Source organism: Podarcis vaucheri (assembly GCF_965113315.1).
Source record: "Podarcis vaucheri genome assembly, chromosome: 5".
NCBI classification, from domain to species: Eukaryota; Metazoa; Chordata; class Lepidosauria; order Squamata; family Lacertidae; genus Podarcis; species Podarcis vaucheri.
The window spans coordinates 16443236-16463167 of record NC_138763.1 but is presented as its reverse complement, the minus strand read 5'-3'; the positions used below and the strand labels follow the sequence as shown (position 1 = coordinate 16463167).

Below are 19932 nucleotides of genomic sequence, written 5' to 3'. Positions count from 1 at the left end.
ACTGAATTTATTGACAGCTAAGGAGAAGAGGAAGAACTGACATACCCACTGAAGTGGGCATTTCTCCCCACTGGAGTACCACGTCTTTCGTTATGCGTCCATAGGTATTAACGTACACTCCTTCGTCCTCATAGCACACAAGCATCTCCATTCCATCCGTTTTGGGCAAGATGACAATGGCGTGAGGTGTGATATTGCCCTGAATCTGCGTACAGAACAGAACCCCCCAAAATCAGCATTAAATCAAGTTTACAGGACAACAAAGAAAGACCAGCTCTCTTCAGCATTTGCCAACTTCTCCCAGAAAACTGTCAAACCAACGTTTGCTACCAACCCATAAACAGATTTAGCCCATACAACATGCGGGTTCCTGGACAACTCATGGCAAAGCAGCCTTCTCCTCAGCAATGTGAGAAACTCACCAAATTACGCATTACGGTGTGCCCACCAAAAAGGAAATTTAACAAGGAACCTATTTCAATAGACATTATACATACTGTATAATCAAGTTTGCAGAGCACCACCACGCTGCCTCAGACTCACATGAGATGGTATATAGATATCATATGAATTCCCCGAATCCACATCGATAACATGGAAACCAGTGTGCGATCCAAAGATGACTTTTAACCTCTGACCTTCTTCTACTGTGAGGTCAACAAGCAATGGTTTGTGCTGGAGATCTGCAAAAGACTTTTAAAAAACCCCCAGTCAATTTTGTGGTATGGGGGGGGGGGAATGAAATAAATGCACAGCATGCTATGGTAAGAACAAGAGTTTTTTATATTTGCTGTTTAAAAATGTGTCCTCGTTGCTTTTGCTGTCTATGTTATCTTTCACACATTTTGGGAATTTGATTTAGCTCTTCACCTGTTGGTATTTTACAAGAAGATGAAAAGTGTCAGTGGAATGTTTGGCTTTTTAATTTTTAAGCAGCAGGAACTACATTTCCCAAGTGCACCTGAGGGCTTTTGTCCTGGTACGCTCTTACGCAATGCACAAAGCACCAGGCGGGATTAGAAGTGAGAGACTTCCTTCTCCTTGTGGCTGTACCACTCCAATTGTTGGTGCTACCAGCCCAGCTTATGAATGGAATTTGAAAGGGGTGGCGGTGATTGCAAGGACGGCTAGGAGAGGGATAATCCAGGAATTGTTCCCTGATTTTGAATTTAATTCAAGTTTCAAAGAATTCAAGATTTGTAAAGCTCACCTCTTCTTTGAGATGGACATTAGAACCCCCTGAATCTTGCATCCAAACCCTGGATTAACCCTTTCTGTCAGCATGCCTATTTCAGTAGAATTATTTTTATATTTGCATTTAATTTTTTTTAAAAAAAGTTAGGAAGCATCAGGGCTGGAACCCAACACATAGTAAAACAGGGTTAAATCTGATTGCAATTGTGGTGAAGCTTGTGACCAGGAGCTTGCGACTGAGACTTGTAAACAGGGGCGACTGCGAATGACCAGTGGAGGAAACTGAAGAGTGAGGTTGTGTCTTTGGGATTAAGGCTGGTTGGTTGTCTGAGCTGTTGTGGTTTGTGGCTGTGTGCTCTGGTAGAGCACATGGTCTGAGGGGGAGGTACTACTGCTGAGAGGAAGGAAGGCTGAATGAGGAAGTGACTTGGGGGAGAAGTTAGCAGCCAGCGGCAATTCTATTTAGCTGACTGCAGCCTCTGGAAACTCATGACCAAGACTTGCAAACAGGGGCATTTGCGAGGACAATTTGAGAAGAAGGCCCGGAGTGCTATCTCACTGTGTACACAAAACCAAGAGACACTGAGGATGAGGGAGCTTCTTCAGGGAACTGTAACTCTGTGCCATGTTTATCTTCCTGCCTGAGAATGAACAAAACTACACCAGCAGGAAGTGCAAGCTGGCTGTCTTGCTGGAAGAGAAGGTACATCAATTTGAGGCACACCTATCCAAGCTATCAGGCAAGATGAGGAATTTCTCGCTAGAGCAGAATGGACTGTCCTGAACAGAGTGATGTAGGGAGGGGGGTGTCACTAGGGAGGAGGAGGAAGATCACCCATTGCAGGAGACGAACCCCTGGAAGAACGTGACACACAGAAGCAGGACTGTCAGGAGCCATGCTGTGTCACTGAAGCTGCAAAATTGATTCCATGCCCTCACCTTGGACACCGATTCTGGGCCAGAGGAACAAGGACAGCGGTTGCAAACCTCCGAACACACAGAGATGGCTGTGGGAGGTACAGCGTTCAGAACGATATCTGTCACTCCCGGAGGAGGAAGAGATATGTGGTGATGACAGCTGACAGAGGTAGCTGTGTGTGGAGGTAACAGGATGTCCCAGGAGGTATGCTGTCTCCCAGGTGTAAAATTTCACATTATGACACAGAAGTTGCCAAGTCTTATAAAACCCACTGACCACAACCCCTTCCTTCTGATTCATGTGGGTTGGGTGCAACAATACTGCCAGACACAGCATTCAACATATAGCAAGGGACTATGAGACTCTGTGTAGGAAGATGAAGGGCCTTGGGGCACAGGTGGCTTTTTCATCACTCGCTTCTGTTGAAGGTTGTGGCCCGGGAAGAGAGAGGAAAATACTGGAAGTAAACCACTGGCTGTGCATCAGGAAAGGTTTGGCTTCTTGGACCATGGTGTCCGTTTCCTTAAGGAAAGACTTTTGGTAAGAGATGGGTTGCATCTCACAGCGGCTGGCAAAAATGTGTTTGCTAAGTGTCTTACAAAGTTGATCTGGAGATTACACTAAATCATGAGGGCAGGGAGAAAACAATACTGATGACAAAAGAGCACGCAGCAGTGGGGCTTATAGCTTCATTGATGCACAGGAAACTGAGGTGGTGCTCCAGAAGCCTGCTAAAGGGCAGGAAACTACAAGAAGGAAGCAACTGGAGGGAACGATTTGTGGTTTCATTTCTCTCTGCACAAATGCAGAGTATGGGAAACAAGCAAGATGAGCTGGAGATTTTAGTACAGGATGGCAAATATGACCTGGTAGGCATTACTGAAACCTGGTGGGGTGAGACTCATGACTGGAATGTAGAAATTACATCTGGGTGCCACAATTTAAGAAGGATATTGACAAGATGGAACATGTGCAGAGGTGACCAAGATGATCAAGGGTCTGGAAACCAAGCCTTGACGATAGCCATCTTCAAATATCTAAAGGGCTGTCACATGGAAGATGGAACAAGCTTGTTTTCTCCTACTCCGGACAACAGGAACTGAACCAATGGCATTCAAGTTACAAGAAAGGAGATTCCGTCTAAATACCAGGAAGAACTTTCTGAGAGAAAGCTGTTTTGATAGTGGAATGGACTCCCTCTGAGGTTTTTAAGCAGAGGTTGGATGGCCATCTGTCATGGATGCTTTAGTTGAGATTCCTCATAGACTTGTAGGCCCATTGGCAGGACAGGCCCACCTGGTGGTCAGGGTAGATTGCATCACACAGTGGCTCTAGTCCAGCCTTCCCCAACCTGGAGCTTTCTAGATGTTTTCAACTGCAACTTTCATAAGCCCCAGCCCTCTATGCTGATAGGAGTTGTCGTCCCAAACTTCTAGCGGGCACCAGGATGTTGTTGTTCTATAAACACATCTGAACTGGTTCCTAACCATCTGTGGTCTTTGTGAATATGCTGGTATGTCTAACATGGGAATGAGAACCAGCTCTAATAATTTTGCAGAGGTTTGCCACACAGAGAGATATAGGTTAAGTTCCTTGTCATGCCACAGATGAATAGATAACAGAAGTGAATGACAGATTTTCTTATCTGTGATAAAAAACATGAACAAATGTATGAATAATGCTAATATTTTTGTAACAACACAAAACATACCTTAAATGCCATAAACTTGTGATATGGTTTAGGAGCCCAAGCATATATCTCTACAGCATTCTTTAAGGCAATCACCAAGAACTTGATTCTCTCATATTTCACTAAAATTGAAATAAAACTAAATTTTTAAAACATCCAATTCACTCAAGACAAAACCGAATGATTTAATCTTAAGGGAGAGCTGCTGAAACCATATTGTGAGTGGAAGTATTATTGTCTTTAAGAACAGGCCAAATGGCAAATTCCCCTGATAGTTTGGACTCATTTGAGGTTCTTCACAGTTCTGGATGGTGCTTTCTAGCTACAGGGGCAGCCATCTTGTGTTTGCTTGCATGTATGTGACACAGCATGGCTGCCACACCACCACTGCAGCAAATTAAAGATGGTGGCACTCATGCTTCCAATTACGACAGTAGTTCGGAAGAGACTCACCACCACCAACGCAAGTGCAGGTATTTTGGAAAGAGCATGCGTGTCTGGGAGGAAACTAACCTCACAGGATTTGAGATGAATAATATGGCAATGTGACCCTTCCCTACTATCCTTGTAATAAATAAATGAATAAATAAATATTTTAAGCTAGGACTGTGATACTTCAAAACTTTCTTTAAATGCCAAGTTGAAAATATAGTATTTGTTAAGTAAAATTTATTAATCATCTACATATAAAAGAGGACATTTGATTCAAATTTTGATCTACCAGATTTTAGCCAGCTAAGCCAAAAGGAAAATGATTGCATGGTATGTTTTTCTTTCTTAAGCATTAAAACTTTTGCAATGTTCCGTTTTCACAGCTATTCTCTAGCACTTTTCAACAAAGAACAATTAATCAAGAAGCATAACCTCAATAACTTAATTGTGTTGAGTGAATATACATAAAATTAAAGACTTCAAGTAATATTTTGAAATGTAATCATTTAGGACCGTGGCAATAAATACACCCTTATTTGCCATCCAATACCAGGAAAAATAATTTATTTCACTGCTGGATCACAGGGGGTTTCATACCGTTACTGGAGCACACTGGCTACTACCCAGCTTTTGATATGATATAGCTGACATTTGTGCAAATTCTTGTTCTGGTACTAAAAGCATATGGGAGTCTTATATTAGTTATGTCCACTGGGAAACATTAGGCACAAAACTGCCGCATATATAAGGTGAATATAGTAATTCATACATGAACACTTGGTGACTGGCTGCTGAATATACAAAGTGATTGGCTTGAAAAGCTTTGCCTTTCAGATGATGTGAAGCAATACAAAGCTCTAGCTGGTGGTTGACTTTCTTGGCTTATTCACACGTGCTAAGAGCCAGCTAGTGCTGGACTCAGCAAGTGAGAAATTTGTATGTGTGAGCCATTCAATTGAACTTCATTTAATTAGATGCTTTCCCTTCAATATACATTTTTTTCACTGCAGCTGGTTTAAGCCTGGAAAAACCTACTAGTTTTGAAACTAAAGTTCTTAGAAAACAACTGTTAGTGGAGTCACTCTTAATTTAAAAAGGTAAAGGGACCCCGGACCATTAGGTCCAGTCATGACCGACTCTGGGGTTGCGGCACTCATCTCGCTTTATTGGCTGAGGGAGCCGGCGTACAGCTTCCGGGTCATGTGGCCAGCATGACTAAGCCGCTTCTGGCGAACCAGAGCAGCGCACGGAAACGCCGTTTACCTTCCCGCTGGAGCAGTACCTATTTATCTACTTGCACTTTGACGTGCTTTTGAACTGCTAGGTTGGCAGGAGCAGGGACCAAGCAATGGGAGGTCACCCCGTCGTGGGGATTCGAACCGCCGACCTTCTGATCGGCAAGCCCTAGGCTCTGTGGTTTAACCCACAGTGCCACCTGCATCCCACTCTTGATTTTGGGCTCCCCCAAATCTAGTTGTGTTATACATGAGGGAGATGGTTTCTGAACATCTAGAAGAAAACGAACCACTGGTTTATTAGCTTTTTGAATGATATTGCACTTTAGTCCTATTCAGACATTAACTGTATACAGCCTAGGAGTAGCGGGAAAGATGGATGATCCCTGCTCATCCCATTGTTGGCCCCACTTCACATCTGTGTATCGGACGTCACACTGCAGCAAAAGTCCACGAATGACCACCAGTCCAATGCTCAGAGATTGAGGTGAGATATAATAACTATCTTCAAATATTTAATATTAATACAGCGGTACCTCGGGTTAAGTACTTAATTTGTTCCGGAGGTCCATACTTAATCTGAAACTGTTCTTAACCTAAAGCACCACTTTAGCTAATGGGGCCTCCTGCTGCCACCGCGCCACTGGAGCCCAATTTCTGTTCTTATCCTGAAGCAAAATTCTTAACCTGAAGCACTATTTGTGCGTTAGGGGAGTGTGTAACCTGAAGCGTATGTAACCTGAGGTACCACTGTAAAGGGCTGTCACATGGAGGATGGAGCAAGTTTGTTTTCTCCTGCTCCAAAGGCCAGGACCTGAACCAAAGGATTCAGGTTACAAGAAAGAAGATTCCGACTAAACACCAGGAAGAACTTTCTGACCATAAGAGCTGTTGAACATTGGAACAGACTCCCAGGAGAGGTGGACTCTCCTTCCATGGAGGGTTTTAAGCAGAGGTTGGATGGCCATCTGTCATGTATGATCTAGTTGAGATTCCTGCATTGAAGGGAACTGGACAAGATACTTACAGAGGTCCCTTCTAACTCTAAAATTCTGTGATTTTAGATGTATGCCCAATCCATGCAATATTCATAAAAAATCAGAGGGGGTGAACTTGTGGACCACATTAATATATGCTGGGGCCTGTTCCACTATCAAATAAGCCCAGGGATGGTTAGACAACACCATACCTCCCACTCCGAGCATAGTTAAAGTCATGCTTAGGCATAACTATTTTCTCCATGGTTGATTTAGTGCCACAGAAAGGTATCAAAGAAAAGAGGCATCAAGCATTTTATGCAATATTCACTGTTGTTGACTGTGCAACGAAGGCTGACTCTTTACACCTCACTCTGCCTGTGGGAATAGCAGGAATCAGCACAAGGATATTCAGAGTCCCCAAGCGCCTTTGACCAGCAGGCATGCCTAGCATTAAGAGAGCTTCCTGCTAGTGTGATACTGCACTTATGCATATGGTCTTGTTCTTACCAACTTTGTAATGTATGCAGCCTTCCAAATCTCCTACAGTGATCCAGCCTTGCTTCTTTTCTACTTCAGGATCATTGTGTAATATTCTGTTTCTCAACCATGAAAGATAATAAACTCGTAGCTTGTTCTTCTTTCCTGTTGAAACATGGAACCGATAAAGATACAATCCATCATTGGATCAACTTGGATGCTAATACACAGGGCTTTTATGCCATTTATCCTATCCATACATTGTCTGGTGCCAGCTTGTCTATTGCATTCTTTTCTGTTGAGGAAAGCTAATTTTGGAAATATTAATTGGAACTTTAATCTTGCACCTAAACCAAAGCCATATGAATGAAGCTAATTTCTGCATGCGTTCCTGTTGTCTTCCTATATGCTAAAATGTCTTATAATTGAGCTCATCGGTATTATTGTTAACTGTCTGTCTGGAGGTAAGGCCTTTCAGATGGAAAGATGGGTTTTAAAAAGAGAAATCTGTGTTAGGTGAAGCATGAAAACATATGTAAGCATGCCAACCTCTGTTGGCTGAAAATTACAGACAACTATAAAGAATAATATTGCTGTAAAAATATGTTTAAGTAATTGCCGTAACTGAGCACTAAAAGTCAGTGCGCTTAGGGTGTTAAAAAAAATAGGTTTAGATGACGACAAGGAAGAAGGCCTTTTCTGTTGTGGCTCCGTTTATGGAATACTCTTTTCACTGAGGTCTGCTGGGCACCAGGTTAAAAAAACCCAAACATTTCCCCCAGGCTTTGGGTGAACTATGAATATGTTGTTTTGCTATTAGCATGCTGCTAAAGCTTTCTGCTGCTGTTACTGGGGGTGGCGGTGTTTGTATATTTTTGTGGCTTGCAAGCGTTTTTGTGTGAATGTATCTATATTATGATGCATTTTTACATAACTTTGTTTTTAAACAAATAACTAACAAGTTTAATAAATAAAAAAATGAGGGTGGTATTCAACAAAATAATTGCATGAGCAGAACAAATTTCATTTGCACAGTGGGACCTTCCTTCTTCTCCTCCCCCTGTGTGTGCCCTGCACCATCCCCTGCACTTAGAGACTGGGCTGTCAGAAACCAATAGCAAAATGAAAACGCTGACGCAGGCTCACAGCTATACCTGAGATTGTTACAAGGACATTGAGTCCTTCTAGCACGTCCATCTGTTGGAACCGCCTCCTGTTGATCAGGTTGTACACCTTCCCTTGCCCGCTGCGGTCCAACAGCATGAGCCCGTTCTCTGTTCCCACCAGTAAGTTCACACCTGCACGATGAGCAAGCAGAGGAAGCGGATGAAATTAAGGAGAATGGAGAAATTGTTAGTTAACATTAAAAGGAATAAACCAAGGGCTCCCAATGAAGGTTGGAAACCTCCCACATGTTGAAGGGATGAGGGATTATGTGGGCTAGCCCTTTCTTTTGCCAATGACAAGCCCAGCAGCCATGCTCCCCCACTGTGTTTGTGCTCAGAGAGTTTTAGATGGTGATGGAACAGACCTCCTTCACGGGGTTGGGGCCTTGACAGGTTCACTGGTAGAGGAGATCTATTGGCACTTATGACACACTCTTAACATTCAGAAGGTGGGAGACATAGTCACCGAAGTGGGATAGGTCTTGCCTGCAAAGCCCTGTGAACCCCTCCCCACATGGGGCTATTTGAACCCCCTCCTTACCTCTGACTTCACTTACTCACAATGATTCCTTGCTATCCAGGGAATCAGGCTCCCATCTGCTCTTGCCAACACCATAAAAACACTGGTCCAAGGCACAGATTCCCATAGATCATAATTATTTCTGGACAGCAAAGCCACCAACAAATCACAGAGCACATCTGCATAGAAAGAGGTGACCTGTGACTTGATGGTGGTTTTGAGGGATCTCTTGTGGAAACTGTGAGGATCCATAAGAATCTGGGCCTCGGAGTCATGCTTCTGCACTATAGCAGTGCTGGAAAACACCCAATCTGAGTTTTTTTTAATGATTCAGTCAATGGAGCAGATGGTAGATGTGATTTGATTTGGGGGGGGGGATGTCCCCATTCTCATTCTCTCTCTCTTCTCCTGCAGTACCCCAGATGTCTCCCCTTTCCCTCCTATGCTCTCAGGTGCCTATCTGAGCCTTCAAAAGCACAGGGAGATAGAAAGGAGCTATACTTTTTCAGCTTCCTTCATCAGCTCTCTGTACTTTTCAAGTGGGCAGTAAGTGGGGGTGGTGTTGAGGCTTCAAGAACACCAAAGGAAGTCTTCAAGAGTGCCACTGAATCCACAGGTGCCATGATAGCAACCCCAGGGAAAAGGTGTCTAGAGTTGCTATTTAGCACCCTACCTTGAGTAGAGAATGTTTTGCTTCTACCCCCTCAGCTCCTGGTATTATGCCAAAGCCTTGCTTAAAAAACAACAAAATAAATCTTAACATGCAGGCGGCATTTCTGCTATTCAATGAGATAATTAACAGATTACCCCACAGAGCAGCACAAAGGATTTCAGAATTGAAGCGCTTCTTGTACTTTCGGATCTCTGGTGTGTCACTGTGAGGACGAATGTTGGTGGGATTCACATTTACTACAGAAATTTTCCTTGCTTCATTAAGTTTGGCCTGTTCTTGCCTCAGCAGCTCGCTGGTAAATAATGCTGGAAAGGAAAACATGCAGAAACAGCTTTACTGAATATATAATGGGGATTTTATCAGCTACTAAGGGCCAATACATGTGTTTCTTTAGCTCTGCGGGAGCTGCTTCCTGTGGCTTTCCCCCATATCTCTCTGATAACATATACAGATAGAGGAATTGTTACTGATAAACTCAGTTCAACTGGAATTCTGCACAGGCCTCAAGACTGTGTTGACTTTGGCTTCTGTCTGCACAATGAATGCAGCACCACTGCAAGGAGTCAAAGGAAACTACAGTACTTCGAACTAAGTATCCGCCCAGCAGAGAACTCAAGCTATGTATCACTGGTTCCTGCCAAATATCCTGTACAGAGCTGCTGCACAGCCTGTTGCAAAAGGTTTGTGAAACCTGCTCGGATCTGTGAACCTGATGCCACAGTTAGCACAGCCTTGGCAGGGGGGCTTGAGGAGCACCATAAAGTTTCAACCTCAAGACGTGAACAGGATACTCATGGTGGTGAGGCCAACTATGTGCCATCCTGATTTCTTCTTACCACTTCTCTCAGGGTAAAGGTAAAGGGACCCCTGACCGTTAGGTCCAGTAGTGACCGACTCTGGGGTTGCGGCGCTCATCTCGCTTTATTAGCCGAGGGAGACGGTGTACAGCTTCTGGGTCATGTGGCCAGCATGACTAAGCCGCTTCTGGCGAACCAGAGTAGCACACAGAAACACTGTTTACCTTCCCGCCAGAGTGGTACCTATTTATCTACTTGCACTTTGACGTGCTTTCGAACTGCTAGGTTGGCAGAAGCAGGGACCGAGCAACAGAAGTTCACCCCGTCACGGGGATTCAAACCTCTGACCTTCTGATTGGCAAGTCCTAGGCTCTGTGGTTTAACCCACAGTGCCACCTGCGTCCCTTCTCTCTCAGGGTACCTGTATGTTATTTCATGTTTTCAAATTTTAGACTGAAAACTCAAGTGAGATTGTGTGAATTCAAATGAGATTTGAGGTAATCTCGCAGAGTCTTGCACATATAGGGAGGAGGAGTTCAATGTAGGGTTAAGATTATGTTCTGCTACTGCAAGCATGACTACTTCACTGATGGAACCATCTCCCCTTTCCATCCCCACTGTTTTGGGGATGCCCTAATCCTTCAAGGTGGATTTGTGGGTGGTAGTGGGTATACAGGGTCGGAGAGGGGTAGCCTTTGAGCTGGGGGGGGGATACTTGTACTGCCCCCTCTAGTAGAATGGGGTAGTTGAATCTGGCCCACAGAGTCTCCATGCACTAAGGGTACTTTGGCTTGTAGCAGCCACAGTAAAATTCAGTGCATGCTGGCATGTTGCCCACAACTTTCCAGTGACTCATTCATGCTGGGAAAACACTGGAGATTTGAGCACGTCTCCTAAATACTCTCGAAGGGATGTTTTGCTATGGTGCTATAGAAGCTGTAAGCTGTTATGAACACTTGCCGGGCCAGCATGTGCAGGATTTTTCAAATGCTCTTTCCTAGAGCTGACACTTGCCTAAGTATATGCTAACAGGACCGAGTGTCTCACACCCCAAGCATTTCCCATTGCCTTTCCCTACCTGTGGCAGACGATTCCTCATCATCGTCCTCATCTTCATCTGTAGGGGAGGTCTGATATACTCTGGTATCCACAAATGGAGTGAAAGATGCTTTTGTGCTACTTCCCATTCCATACTATCCAGTGAGAAATAAATATATTATTTAACCAGAAGAAGGTAATAATAAGGTTTTAGTCTTCACACCAACACAAATAATACATTCAAAGCACAAGTGTTGTAGTCCAGTGGCAGAATGGGTGGCATCTGCATGTATGCAGGTATAAAAGACCAATTCTTTAGCTAGTACTCATGCCTTATCCCTAAAATGACTCCGCAGTAGGCAGAAACTGGCTTTAATGACTGGTGTAGATGCAAAGGTAACAATCAATTTAAATTAGCATAACTTTGTTGTGATACGGAACGGAAGGGGGGGGCTCCTTTCCCCCTTCCTTCTAGGAACATCCGAGGCCCCGCTTATTCCTATGGCCCCGCTTTAGCCAATCACAGCCATGCATTCGTCCTGCAGAAGCTAGCTCAGGGAGCTCCTGCACGCCTCATTTCACCCCTGACAAGCTGCTGACGGCCCCCCACGGCGAGAACAGTGGATCCGAAACCAGGGACCTCCTGTTACAATGTATCCATTCTGTTTCTGCTTTTGCCCTATAGTACAGAATGGGTTTGAAATCATTGAAATCTTTAGAAATTGATATAAAATCAACCGTAACTCCGATTTCTTCGCTCTCAGTGTCATTCAACTCAGTTCCCCGTGGACTCCATGATGCTATCCCTACTTCCATAATCCCCGAAGCGGCAGGTCACGTACGCAGGAACTTCTTAATTCGCCAAACCTTCCCTCTAGGCAATATTAGGTGGCAGACTATGCATATCTCTGACCCATTGTCTTGCCACCACCGGTACTCAATAAATGTGTATCTATGTATATTTCCCGCTCCGCATATCCCCCCTCCCTCATCCGAAAATGCTAATTAATGTAATCCCACCTTTTCATAATGTATTCATGACGTGTAAAGTATATTCATGATGTAACTTGTGAAACCCAACCTTCCCATAATGTATTCGTGACGTTTCATGCACTGTATTCTGGGATATGGAGGGAAATTTCGAAAGTTCATGTCACCCCTTTCTCTGGGTTCAATCTCGCCTTGAACCTGTTGCGCAATAAACTTGGATCTTCTGCAGTTTGCTCCTGCGTCCGGCTGAGCTCATTTTCTTCCGCAGGGACCCACGGACTTAGTCCGATGAGCTGGGTGGCAGAGTAACCCCGCACCCAGATTTTAGCCGTAACAGTTGCTAAGTACAACAGAGCTGGATTTGATTAGAAGGAAATCCAGAATAATGAACTACTAATATTTACATCTCCCCCCCCCCTTTGAGAATCTTCTGCTATGTTAGCATCCAAAAGCAAAGGCAAATCTTTACTTCTTGACAGCTGTAAGCCCTATGGTGTAAAAGAAGGATTTCCTCCACGACGTGGCACTTGTTTTTCTGCTGTGGTATTTACCCAAGCAATGTTATAGTTATGACTTCTGTTGTTTTTGTTTTAACTATTTATTAGTGCTTTTGCCTTGCATTTTTATCTTGTGATAAAAGGTCGGTATATAAATCTAATAAATCATCATCATCATCATAGAAAGAAGCCAGAAAAATGGGGAGGGGGAGCCCCACCTTCCATCATCACTATTCTATGCCTTTTCCTTTTATTTCAAAAGCCACCCAAGTCTGTGATCCAGGTTGAGTGCTGGAGCCAGGCAGCTGTCACCCTAGATAACTGCCTAGCCTCCCTGCTGTAAAGAGATAACCAGCCTCATGAAAGAACCTCCTTCTCTTTCAATGTACACATAAGGTAGAAGTTTTTTGAGGGCACCACTTGGGCTTCCAGGAAAAGCGAGCACTATCTCTTAACTGGGGAAGAAAAGGATTGCATTAATGAGTTCACGAGTGAACGTTTAGCAGAATATTTAGACCTCCTGAGGTTTTATTAACGAGATAGATGTGCTGACTTCCAAACTCTGGTGATGCAATGCCTCAATTGCCATCTCACAATCTGTAAACAGGCCTGCATAAATTACATGCAGATTTATTCTGCTGCTTTTAGCTACGGGGAAGGGCAACACAAGGAGTTATGTAGGTAAAGCTCACTGAGTTTGTCTTTGGGCTTCGGGGAGATTTAATAATAGGCATTGCCAACCCACTTTTTAGAATATATGTGCAACCATTTCTTCCCTTTTGTTAAGGGCCAGAAACCTGCTCTTTGAAAAATAAAACAAAAGTCATGATGTTCATGAAAAAGAATCCTGCTCTCCTATGGTTCTGCAACAACCCTGTGTGGCTTTAAGAAATTGAGAGGAATCACACTAATTCAGGATGCCTTCCAGATACTGATTTTCTCCAATTATTATTCTGCTTAATGCCGGCGTGCCAGACACCTGTCGGCTGTGCTGATCACCATATGGATAGAAGTCAGTCCAAACACACTAGCATGACCAGCACTGGAGGAGAAGAGCAGATTGTGCAAAGACAATAGAAACCCAGGAATCTGCCTCATACTGAATAAGACCTTTGGTCCATCTAGCTCTGTATTGTCTACACCAGGGGTTCCCAAACTTGGGTCTCCAGCTGTTTTTGGACTACAACTCCCATCATTCACGGCCACTGGTCCTGCTAGCTGGAGGTGATGGCAGTTGTAGTCCAAAAACAGCTGGAGTCCCAAGTTTGAGAAACCCTGGTCTACACTGGCTTGGGTTCTCCTGGATTTCAGACTGGGGGCATTCCCAGGTTTACCTGCAGATGCCACACATTGAGCCTGAACCTTCTGCATGCCAAGCAGTTGCTCTACTGCTGAGCCATGGTGCCTCCCTGACAACAGGTGCCTTTTGTATGCAAACTACTTCCTGTTTCGCTTCTGACTTTTGCAGCTAAGGGAAGCTTTTACCCAGAAATGCCCTTACTTGTTTGCCACCATTTTCAACAGCTGATGGATTACAACAGAAATTCAACATCATGTATATAATCATAAACACAGAATGATAGCCAAGAAGCGGAGAGGAGATCCAAGATAAATCTTGATAGCAAGATGTTAATATTTCTGCAAAGCAAAGTTGGAGAAAGGGAGCATGTCCTGAGCCCAGAGGACCCTGCTGCTACCTACTTCTGCCACCGAGTCCATCTCCTGACCATGGGTGGAGGCTCGGCCCAGACCCTCAGTCGGTGTGCCGGCAGGTGAGTGGCTCTGCTGCACCAAATCTGGAAGATTGACATGGCCGGCAAAGCCATTGCTGGCTGTGTGGCCAGAGCGCTTTTTGTCCCCAGAAGTCTGCAGAGACATAAGTTATAAAGAAGAGAGGAGAGTGTGTGAGAGAGAAACCCCAAGAGTAACATATTAACTCACGTAGCCAAGCAAGCACGGGCACAAGCCCTTGGCTTGGCTGTCCTCTTGACCCGCGGACTCAGCAAGCAGCTATGTATCTCCACTGAAGAAATTTAGAGAGAATGAAACACAGAGCACATTTGGAAGGAGAGGGCATCCTTGTTCATCAGCAGAAGAATGGTTATTGATAGTTAAGACCACAAGGCTAAACAGCACATCTGAGCCCCTTCTGTACTATTTATATGACAGGTGAATGCTATCAAAAGGGGGACAGAATGAAGATATTTTATTGCTTTTATATTTGAGCCAGATGCTTTGCAGCATCCACCTGCAGGAGTGCACAACATCTTGGTCTTTCATGAAGTTCTCACTTAAATGTTGTTTGCATTATCACAGATTTAACAGTTTTTAAAGGTATTTTAAAGACCCACAAACTAAATGGTGCGGAGATGGGATGACCTGCAACCTCTACACAAGTTGCTGTGCATGTAGTTGCTCTATCTGTACAATCACAGCAGCTTGAAAAAGGGCCATGCCGTATGGGGACTAACCACATGTTGCCACATGCAGAGCTTTCCATGTGATCTTCACTTACAGCCCTAAACTACATGCTCCCACAGGCAGCTGAAAGGGGGACTGCTGTATGCCTGAACTGGGCCACAGACCTTTTAAAGGAAAAGCTGGTCTATGTCTTGCTTGTGAAGAACGGCTTCCTGTTTCTGTAAAACGGTGCTCTACAGAATCATGGTAGAAGTACTGAATTTGGTATGTCACGGGAGGCATGAGTGCAAGAGCCCATGGCCTGTTCCTCAGATCATTAAGGCAGGATTTTCAATATGTGCAAACCAACCCAATGGCTGAATGTGCATTGTTAGCATGCTCTTGGCTGCAGGGACAGGGCCAATTAGAAGCTGGGTTTCCATCTACCACACTGAAAACATGTGTAATTATTGAGACAGGATTACATCAATTAGCATTATTTTAATAACTGCCATGGTGTTACGTGACCTTTGGTGGTTTCCATTTTGTGCCTGTATCTAGGTTATGCCTAAGCAGGTTGCCTGTGTCTCCCCACTGACACCTACTTTGAAGCAGAAACACAGATGTTACCTTCTGGCATGGCCATCGGGGGACAGATATGTGGCATGTGCCCACTTTGCAAGCCCCACATTGCAGTATTCTGACGTCACGAGAGCCAGGAGCCACTTTTCCACCTTGTGCCCTTTTCAAATGGGCTACAGTAAGTTTATGTCACTCAAGGCAGCAGCGAACAGCCTCGGCTTTTCCCCCTGCACGACTTAACAGATCTTTTTGTCCTGACAGGCACGCAAAGCTCGCATTAGCATCAGCGAGAGCTATGTGTCTCCACGGAGAACAGAAAATCCTCTTCCATCCGCAACTTGGGAAATGCTTTATAATCTAGCAAAAAACAACCAACCTCACTTTGTTCCCTCTTCTGGTCTCTGCCTTTGCAGGCAGCTGACAAAACAGACTGACTTGTCTCCATTGCAAAAGTCACCCCAGATGCTTCTTTTGCTGAATTACAAGCCTGGCAGAAATTGTCAGCAACCTGCTGTTTATGTCTAATGTGTCACCTATTAAGGGCAGGCCCAAGCAGGGTAATGTACCTGAAAGAGATTACCCCAGGCTCCACAAGCAGCATCTGCACAATTCTTGACACTCTCAACTTAATCAAGTGGCAAAGAATGATTTATATTCAAAAACTGCAAACACCTTGCATGGCACTCATCACAGCTTGTTTCTTAAGGTCTATCAGGTTTAAGGTCACTTACAGACTCTTTCACAAACAAGGAGTGCATTAATTAGGCATGAATCCACTTTTCCACACTCCAAACAATGGCTTAGGGTCATGTCCAGTGCAGTGCTAAATCAGGGGTCCGTCAGCTCAAGGATTTCTGCTACGGCAATAGAACTTTCTCCCCCTCTCCCCCTCTCCTCCTCCTGTGCACATCCTAAATCTGTTCTAGGGTGTCTGCTCTGGAGCCGGTTTGAGGAAGGTGCAGGGTGCTCACAGGGGAGGAGATAGGGTGGTATCTTGTTGCGCTAGCAGTAATTGAGTTACTGGAATGCCACCCTCAGATCCTAAGCAGGCTTTTGCTGGCAAGAGTATCCCAAGCAGAGTTCTGCAAATAGAATCATAGAGTTGCAGTGTCGAAAGGGACCTTGAGGAACCTGTAGTCCTACCCCCTGCAATCCAGTAACTGGATGAGGCAGAGGCAACTTCCAACAACCCCTTTGTGTCCTTGGAAAATCTGCTCCGAAGGGTTGGGACATGATACAAAAGATGTGCCTGGCTGAAAGGAAAGAACAGGGAGGGAAGCTGCAGGAAGGAGGAGGGCTCAATTCCCTTCCTCCATGCAGCCTATTTATTCCTTAAAACTGGACCTCCCCATCCCTTTTCCTACAGAACTACAGCAGATTCTCCTTTAAACACATGGATCTGCTGCTGTCACAAATACCTTGGCCCTTTGTCTATGACTGTGGCTAAAGACACATTTACACTTCAGGGAGAAAAACCAGCCACAGTTGTTTCGGTATCCTAGACAGGGTTCTGTCCCACCCCATCAAGTTCATGGGATCTGCCATTAATCTCCCAGCCTTTCAGGTCCTTGTGCATTGTACTTTTCTTCCTCCCCTTCTTGACCTCTGCAGGTCATGTGGCCTGACTGCTGTAGTGCTTCAGCCTCTGGACATCTCCTTAGCCTATTTTATGGAATGTATTACGCATTTCCTGGTCAGCTGTAATTGACTGGGGAGCAATATTAGCCATTATTACCTAAGCTCAGTGGGATCACACCCTGATAGCAATTGAACCCACTGTGGAAGAATCACAGCTAGCTGGCTATGAAATTACCAACCTATCCTTTCCAAAGACTTTTAGTGAATTTTCATCTTCTTTTGTTTTCTTACAGCGTGCCTCGTACAATCTAACCTCCTGTCATTCATAGCAAGGTTATTCTCCAGCAACAGGTTTACTTCACCCCACTCTGCAATGTGGCATTGCTATCAATGGCCAACACTGGTAAAGCACAGGAGACATGCTGTGCTACCTATTCAGGAGGAGGCTGAATAGGAAGGTTTATTTGCTCCTGGCAGATTTAGATTTGGGCTGTGACTCTCAACAAAATATTATGGGTTTTGCTCCCCACTGCCTTGCCCCATAACCACAAGATATTTCACTGGAATTCATCCATGTGCATAGGTGCAAATGTTTCCCGAAATAAAACAAAAGTCCCATTTATTGGCCTCTGGATTGACTTTATAAGAGTCTTTCTCCCCCCCCCCCCCGAATACAAGCCATGACATCACAATTAGGGTGTTCAGACAAAGAGCTACAATTAAACTAAAGCAATTGGAAATCTTCAGCAGATGGCTGAAGGGGGAATTATTATGGAAGTGAATGGGCTAGGTTTCAAACTCACTTCTACCGGTGTAAATCTTTGTGTAAATCCTTTGGTTTGGGAGTTTTTTCTTGCTTTAGGCCAGGATGGAAGAATATCAGAATCCAGACACAACCTGGCTGCATCCTACAGTATTCATTGCTGTTTGCAGTTTGGAGAAACATCTTTTGTTTAGGTGTTGTAATTATATTAATCAGCTGCTAACAGGCATTGTTTAATCAATCACTTTGTGCTTAGAATACACAGAGCAATGATTATTCATAGCTTATAAAGACAAAATCTCTCAAAGATGTTTCACAGGAAATAGTTGCCACCCACTTACCTCCCTTATCATTAAAGTCCCTTCTCTGGAAATGCTGCTAAACGTATCTGTATGGGGTGGTTCTAGAACGTGGCTTGACACCATTCCTAGGTTGTAGGCCTCGTTGTTTCCCGGCATTCCTGTTGGGCTGCAAAATATAAACAGTAGGTATTTGCAGGATTTTTTAATCTTAAGGCAATCATGAATCCAACATATATGAAAATCCAGAACAAGTTATAGGTTCCTTTATCAGAGGCCAGGTTTTTACAGTAATTCATACTCTAAGGCAGCAATTAAAAATGATTACTGAAAATGGCAAGGCAACATCCAGTTTTCCCCATTTTCTCCTTATAAATGGAGAAGGAAACACAGACAAGACTACCGTGCGTGTGGCCCCTGCACCTTCATGGCATGCACATGATATTGCCAAGTGGGAAGGGGCAAATGCAGAACCTCACAATGTCACCCTACAAATTTCCATTATGGGAAATGGAGGGAGGAAACTGGATGGGCGCTGGTTTTGATGGCATCCCTCTGATTTGTATCATGCCTTGTGCCAACCTAAAGGCTAGAGCACATGGGGTGATTGTGATAACAGAGAGAGGCTGCCGAAAACTACTGCCCTGTGTTGAAGCAATGTCTGCTTGGCTTGTACCATTTTCAAGGATTCACAGCGTCATTTACTCCACCATACTGTGGATTTCCTCTTGCAGACCATCAGTAGCTAGAAATATGGGGCAGGGGTTGGGAGACTCAGAGGATGTGCGAGACTCACAGGCAGATAGTACCTGACACAAGGAGGTAGTTTTCTCACGGCAACTAATCTTGTCCAGGGCATTTTTGTTTTTGATGGCCACCGAGGACAACAAGAGCAAGCCTCTCAGCAGTATCTGAAGATGTCAAGTTGTAGAGATGAGACTGAGTCCTTCTAGGACCACAGCTTCAGTGCACACAAGCCAGGGCACAATATGACATTACAACATGGCATATTTTAAACCACATTAAGCTAAACAAGACACAAAATATCTGCCCAAACATTACCCATATACATATGGATGGCCAACAAAAATAAGCAGCAGCTGCTTATTTATGCCTGAAGGCAGAGACTGACCTAGATAATATAGAAATATAGATCAGAGAATGTTCTAATAAAAGTCCAGATACGCAGCTGTTAGCACCGTTTAGTTTGTCAGTCTTTAAAATACTGGGAAACTGGGATAATGCAAAGAACATTTAAATGAGAACTTCATGAAAGACTAAGGTGTTGTCTGCAAAGTGACACCATTGTATATTTATGAGAACTTCAGAAAATCCCAGAGACTTTCCTAGCTCTCAGGGCTCTTTCACACATGAAGCTTCTGTCTTATCTGTACACTGAGATATGTGAAGAAGATAAACTGAGTCCCAGAGCTTTGTCTGCTTCCAAGTAATGAGTGTGGGATCCTCTAAGTGGTGGCTCCTATATGTGTGAGGAGCAGGTGTTGGACAAAACAATGTTGGCACCAGCTGAACCTTGGGGGAAACGACATCCCACAGCTGAGGAGCCACCACCAAGAAGGTTCCACCCTGAGCTAAAACACCAGGCTTCCCTGAGAGATCTTAAGGCCTGGGGAGGACAATGCTGAGAGGCACTCCTTCAGATAACTGAGTTCTGTTGTCCAGGTATTTGTATCTAAGCATC

The 19932-nt window shown here is 44.3% G+C and overlaps 1 protein-coding gene across 7 annotated transcripts in view; it reads right to left on the bottom strand.

The window, feature by feature from the left end:
* The window catches only part of TNIK (TRAF2 and NCK interacting kinase), a 289071-nt gene that overhangs the window by 7041 nt on the left and 262098 nt on the right, over positions 1–19932 (bottom strand). For 6 of the 7 annotated variants that reach the window (XM_082223878.1, XM_082223882.1, XM_082223879.1 and 3 more), the window contains 9 exons: positions 18273–18399; positions 14310–14474; positions 11162–11276; positions 9421–9591; positions 8082–8225; positions 6958–7092; positions 3825–3925; positions 544–693; positions 46–205 (listed from right to left, as the gene is read on the bottom strand). In XM_082223878.1, coding sequence (XP_082080004.1) covers positions 46–205; positions 544–693; positions 3825–3925; positions 6958–7092; positions 8082–8225; positions 9421–9591; positions 11162–11276; positions 14310–14474; positions 18273–18399 — 1268 coding nt within the window. Of the gene's footprint in view, positions 1–45; positions 206–543; positions 694–3824; positions 3926–6957; positions 7093–8081; positions 8226–9420; positions 9592–11161; positions 11277–14309; positions 14475–18272; positions 18400–19932 lie in introns of those variants that run through there. The other variant, XR_014220092.1, reaches the window with a different exon arrangement.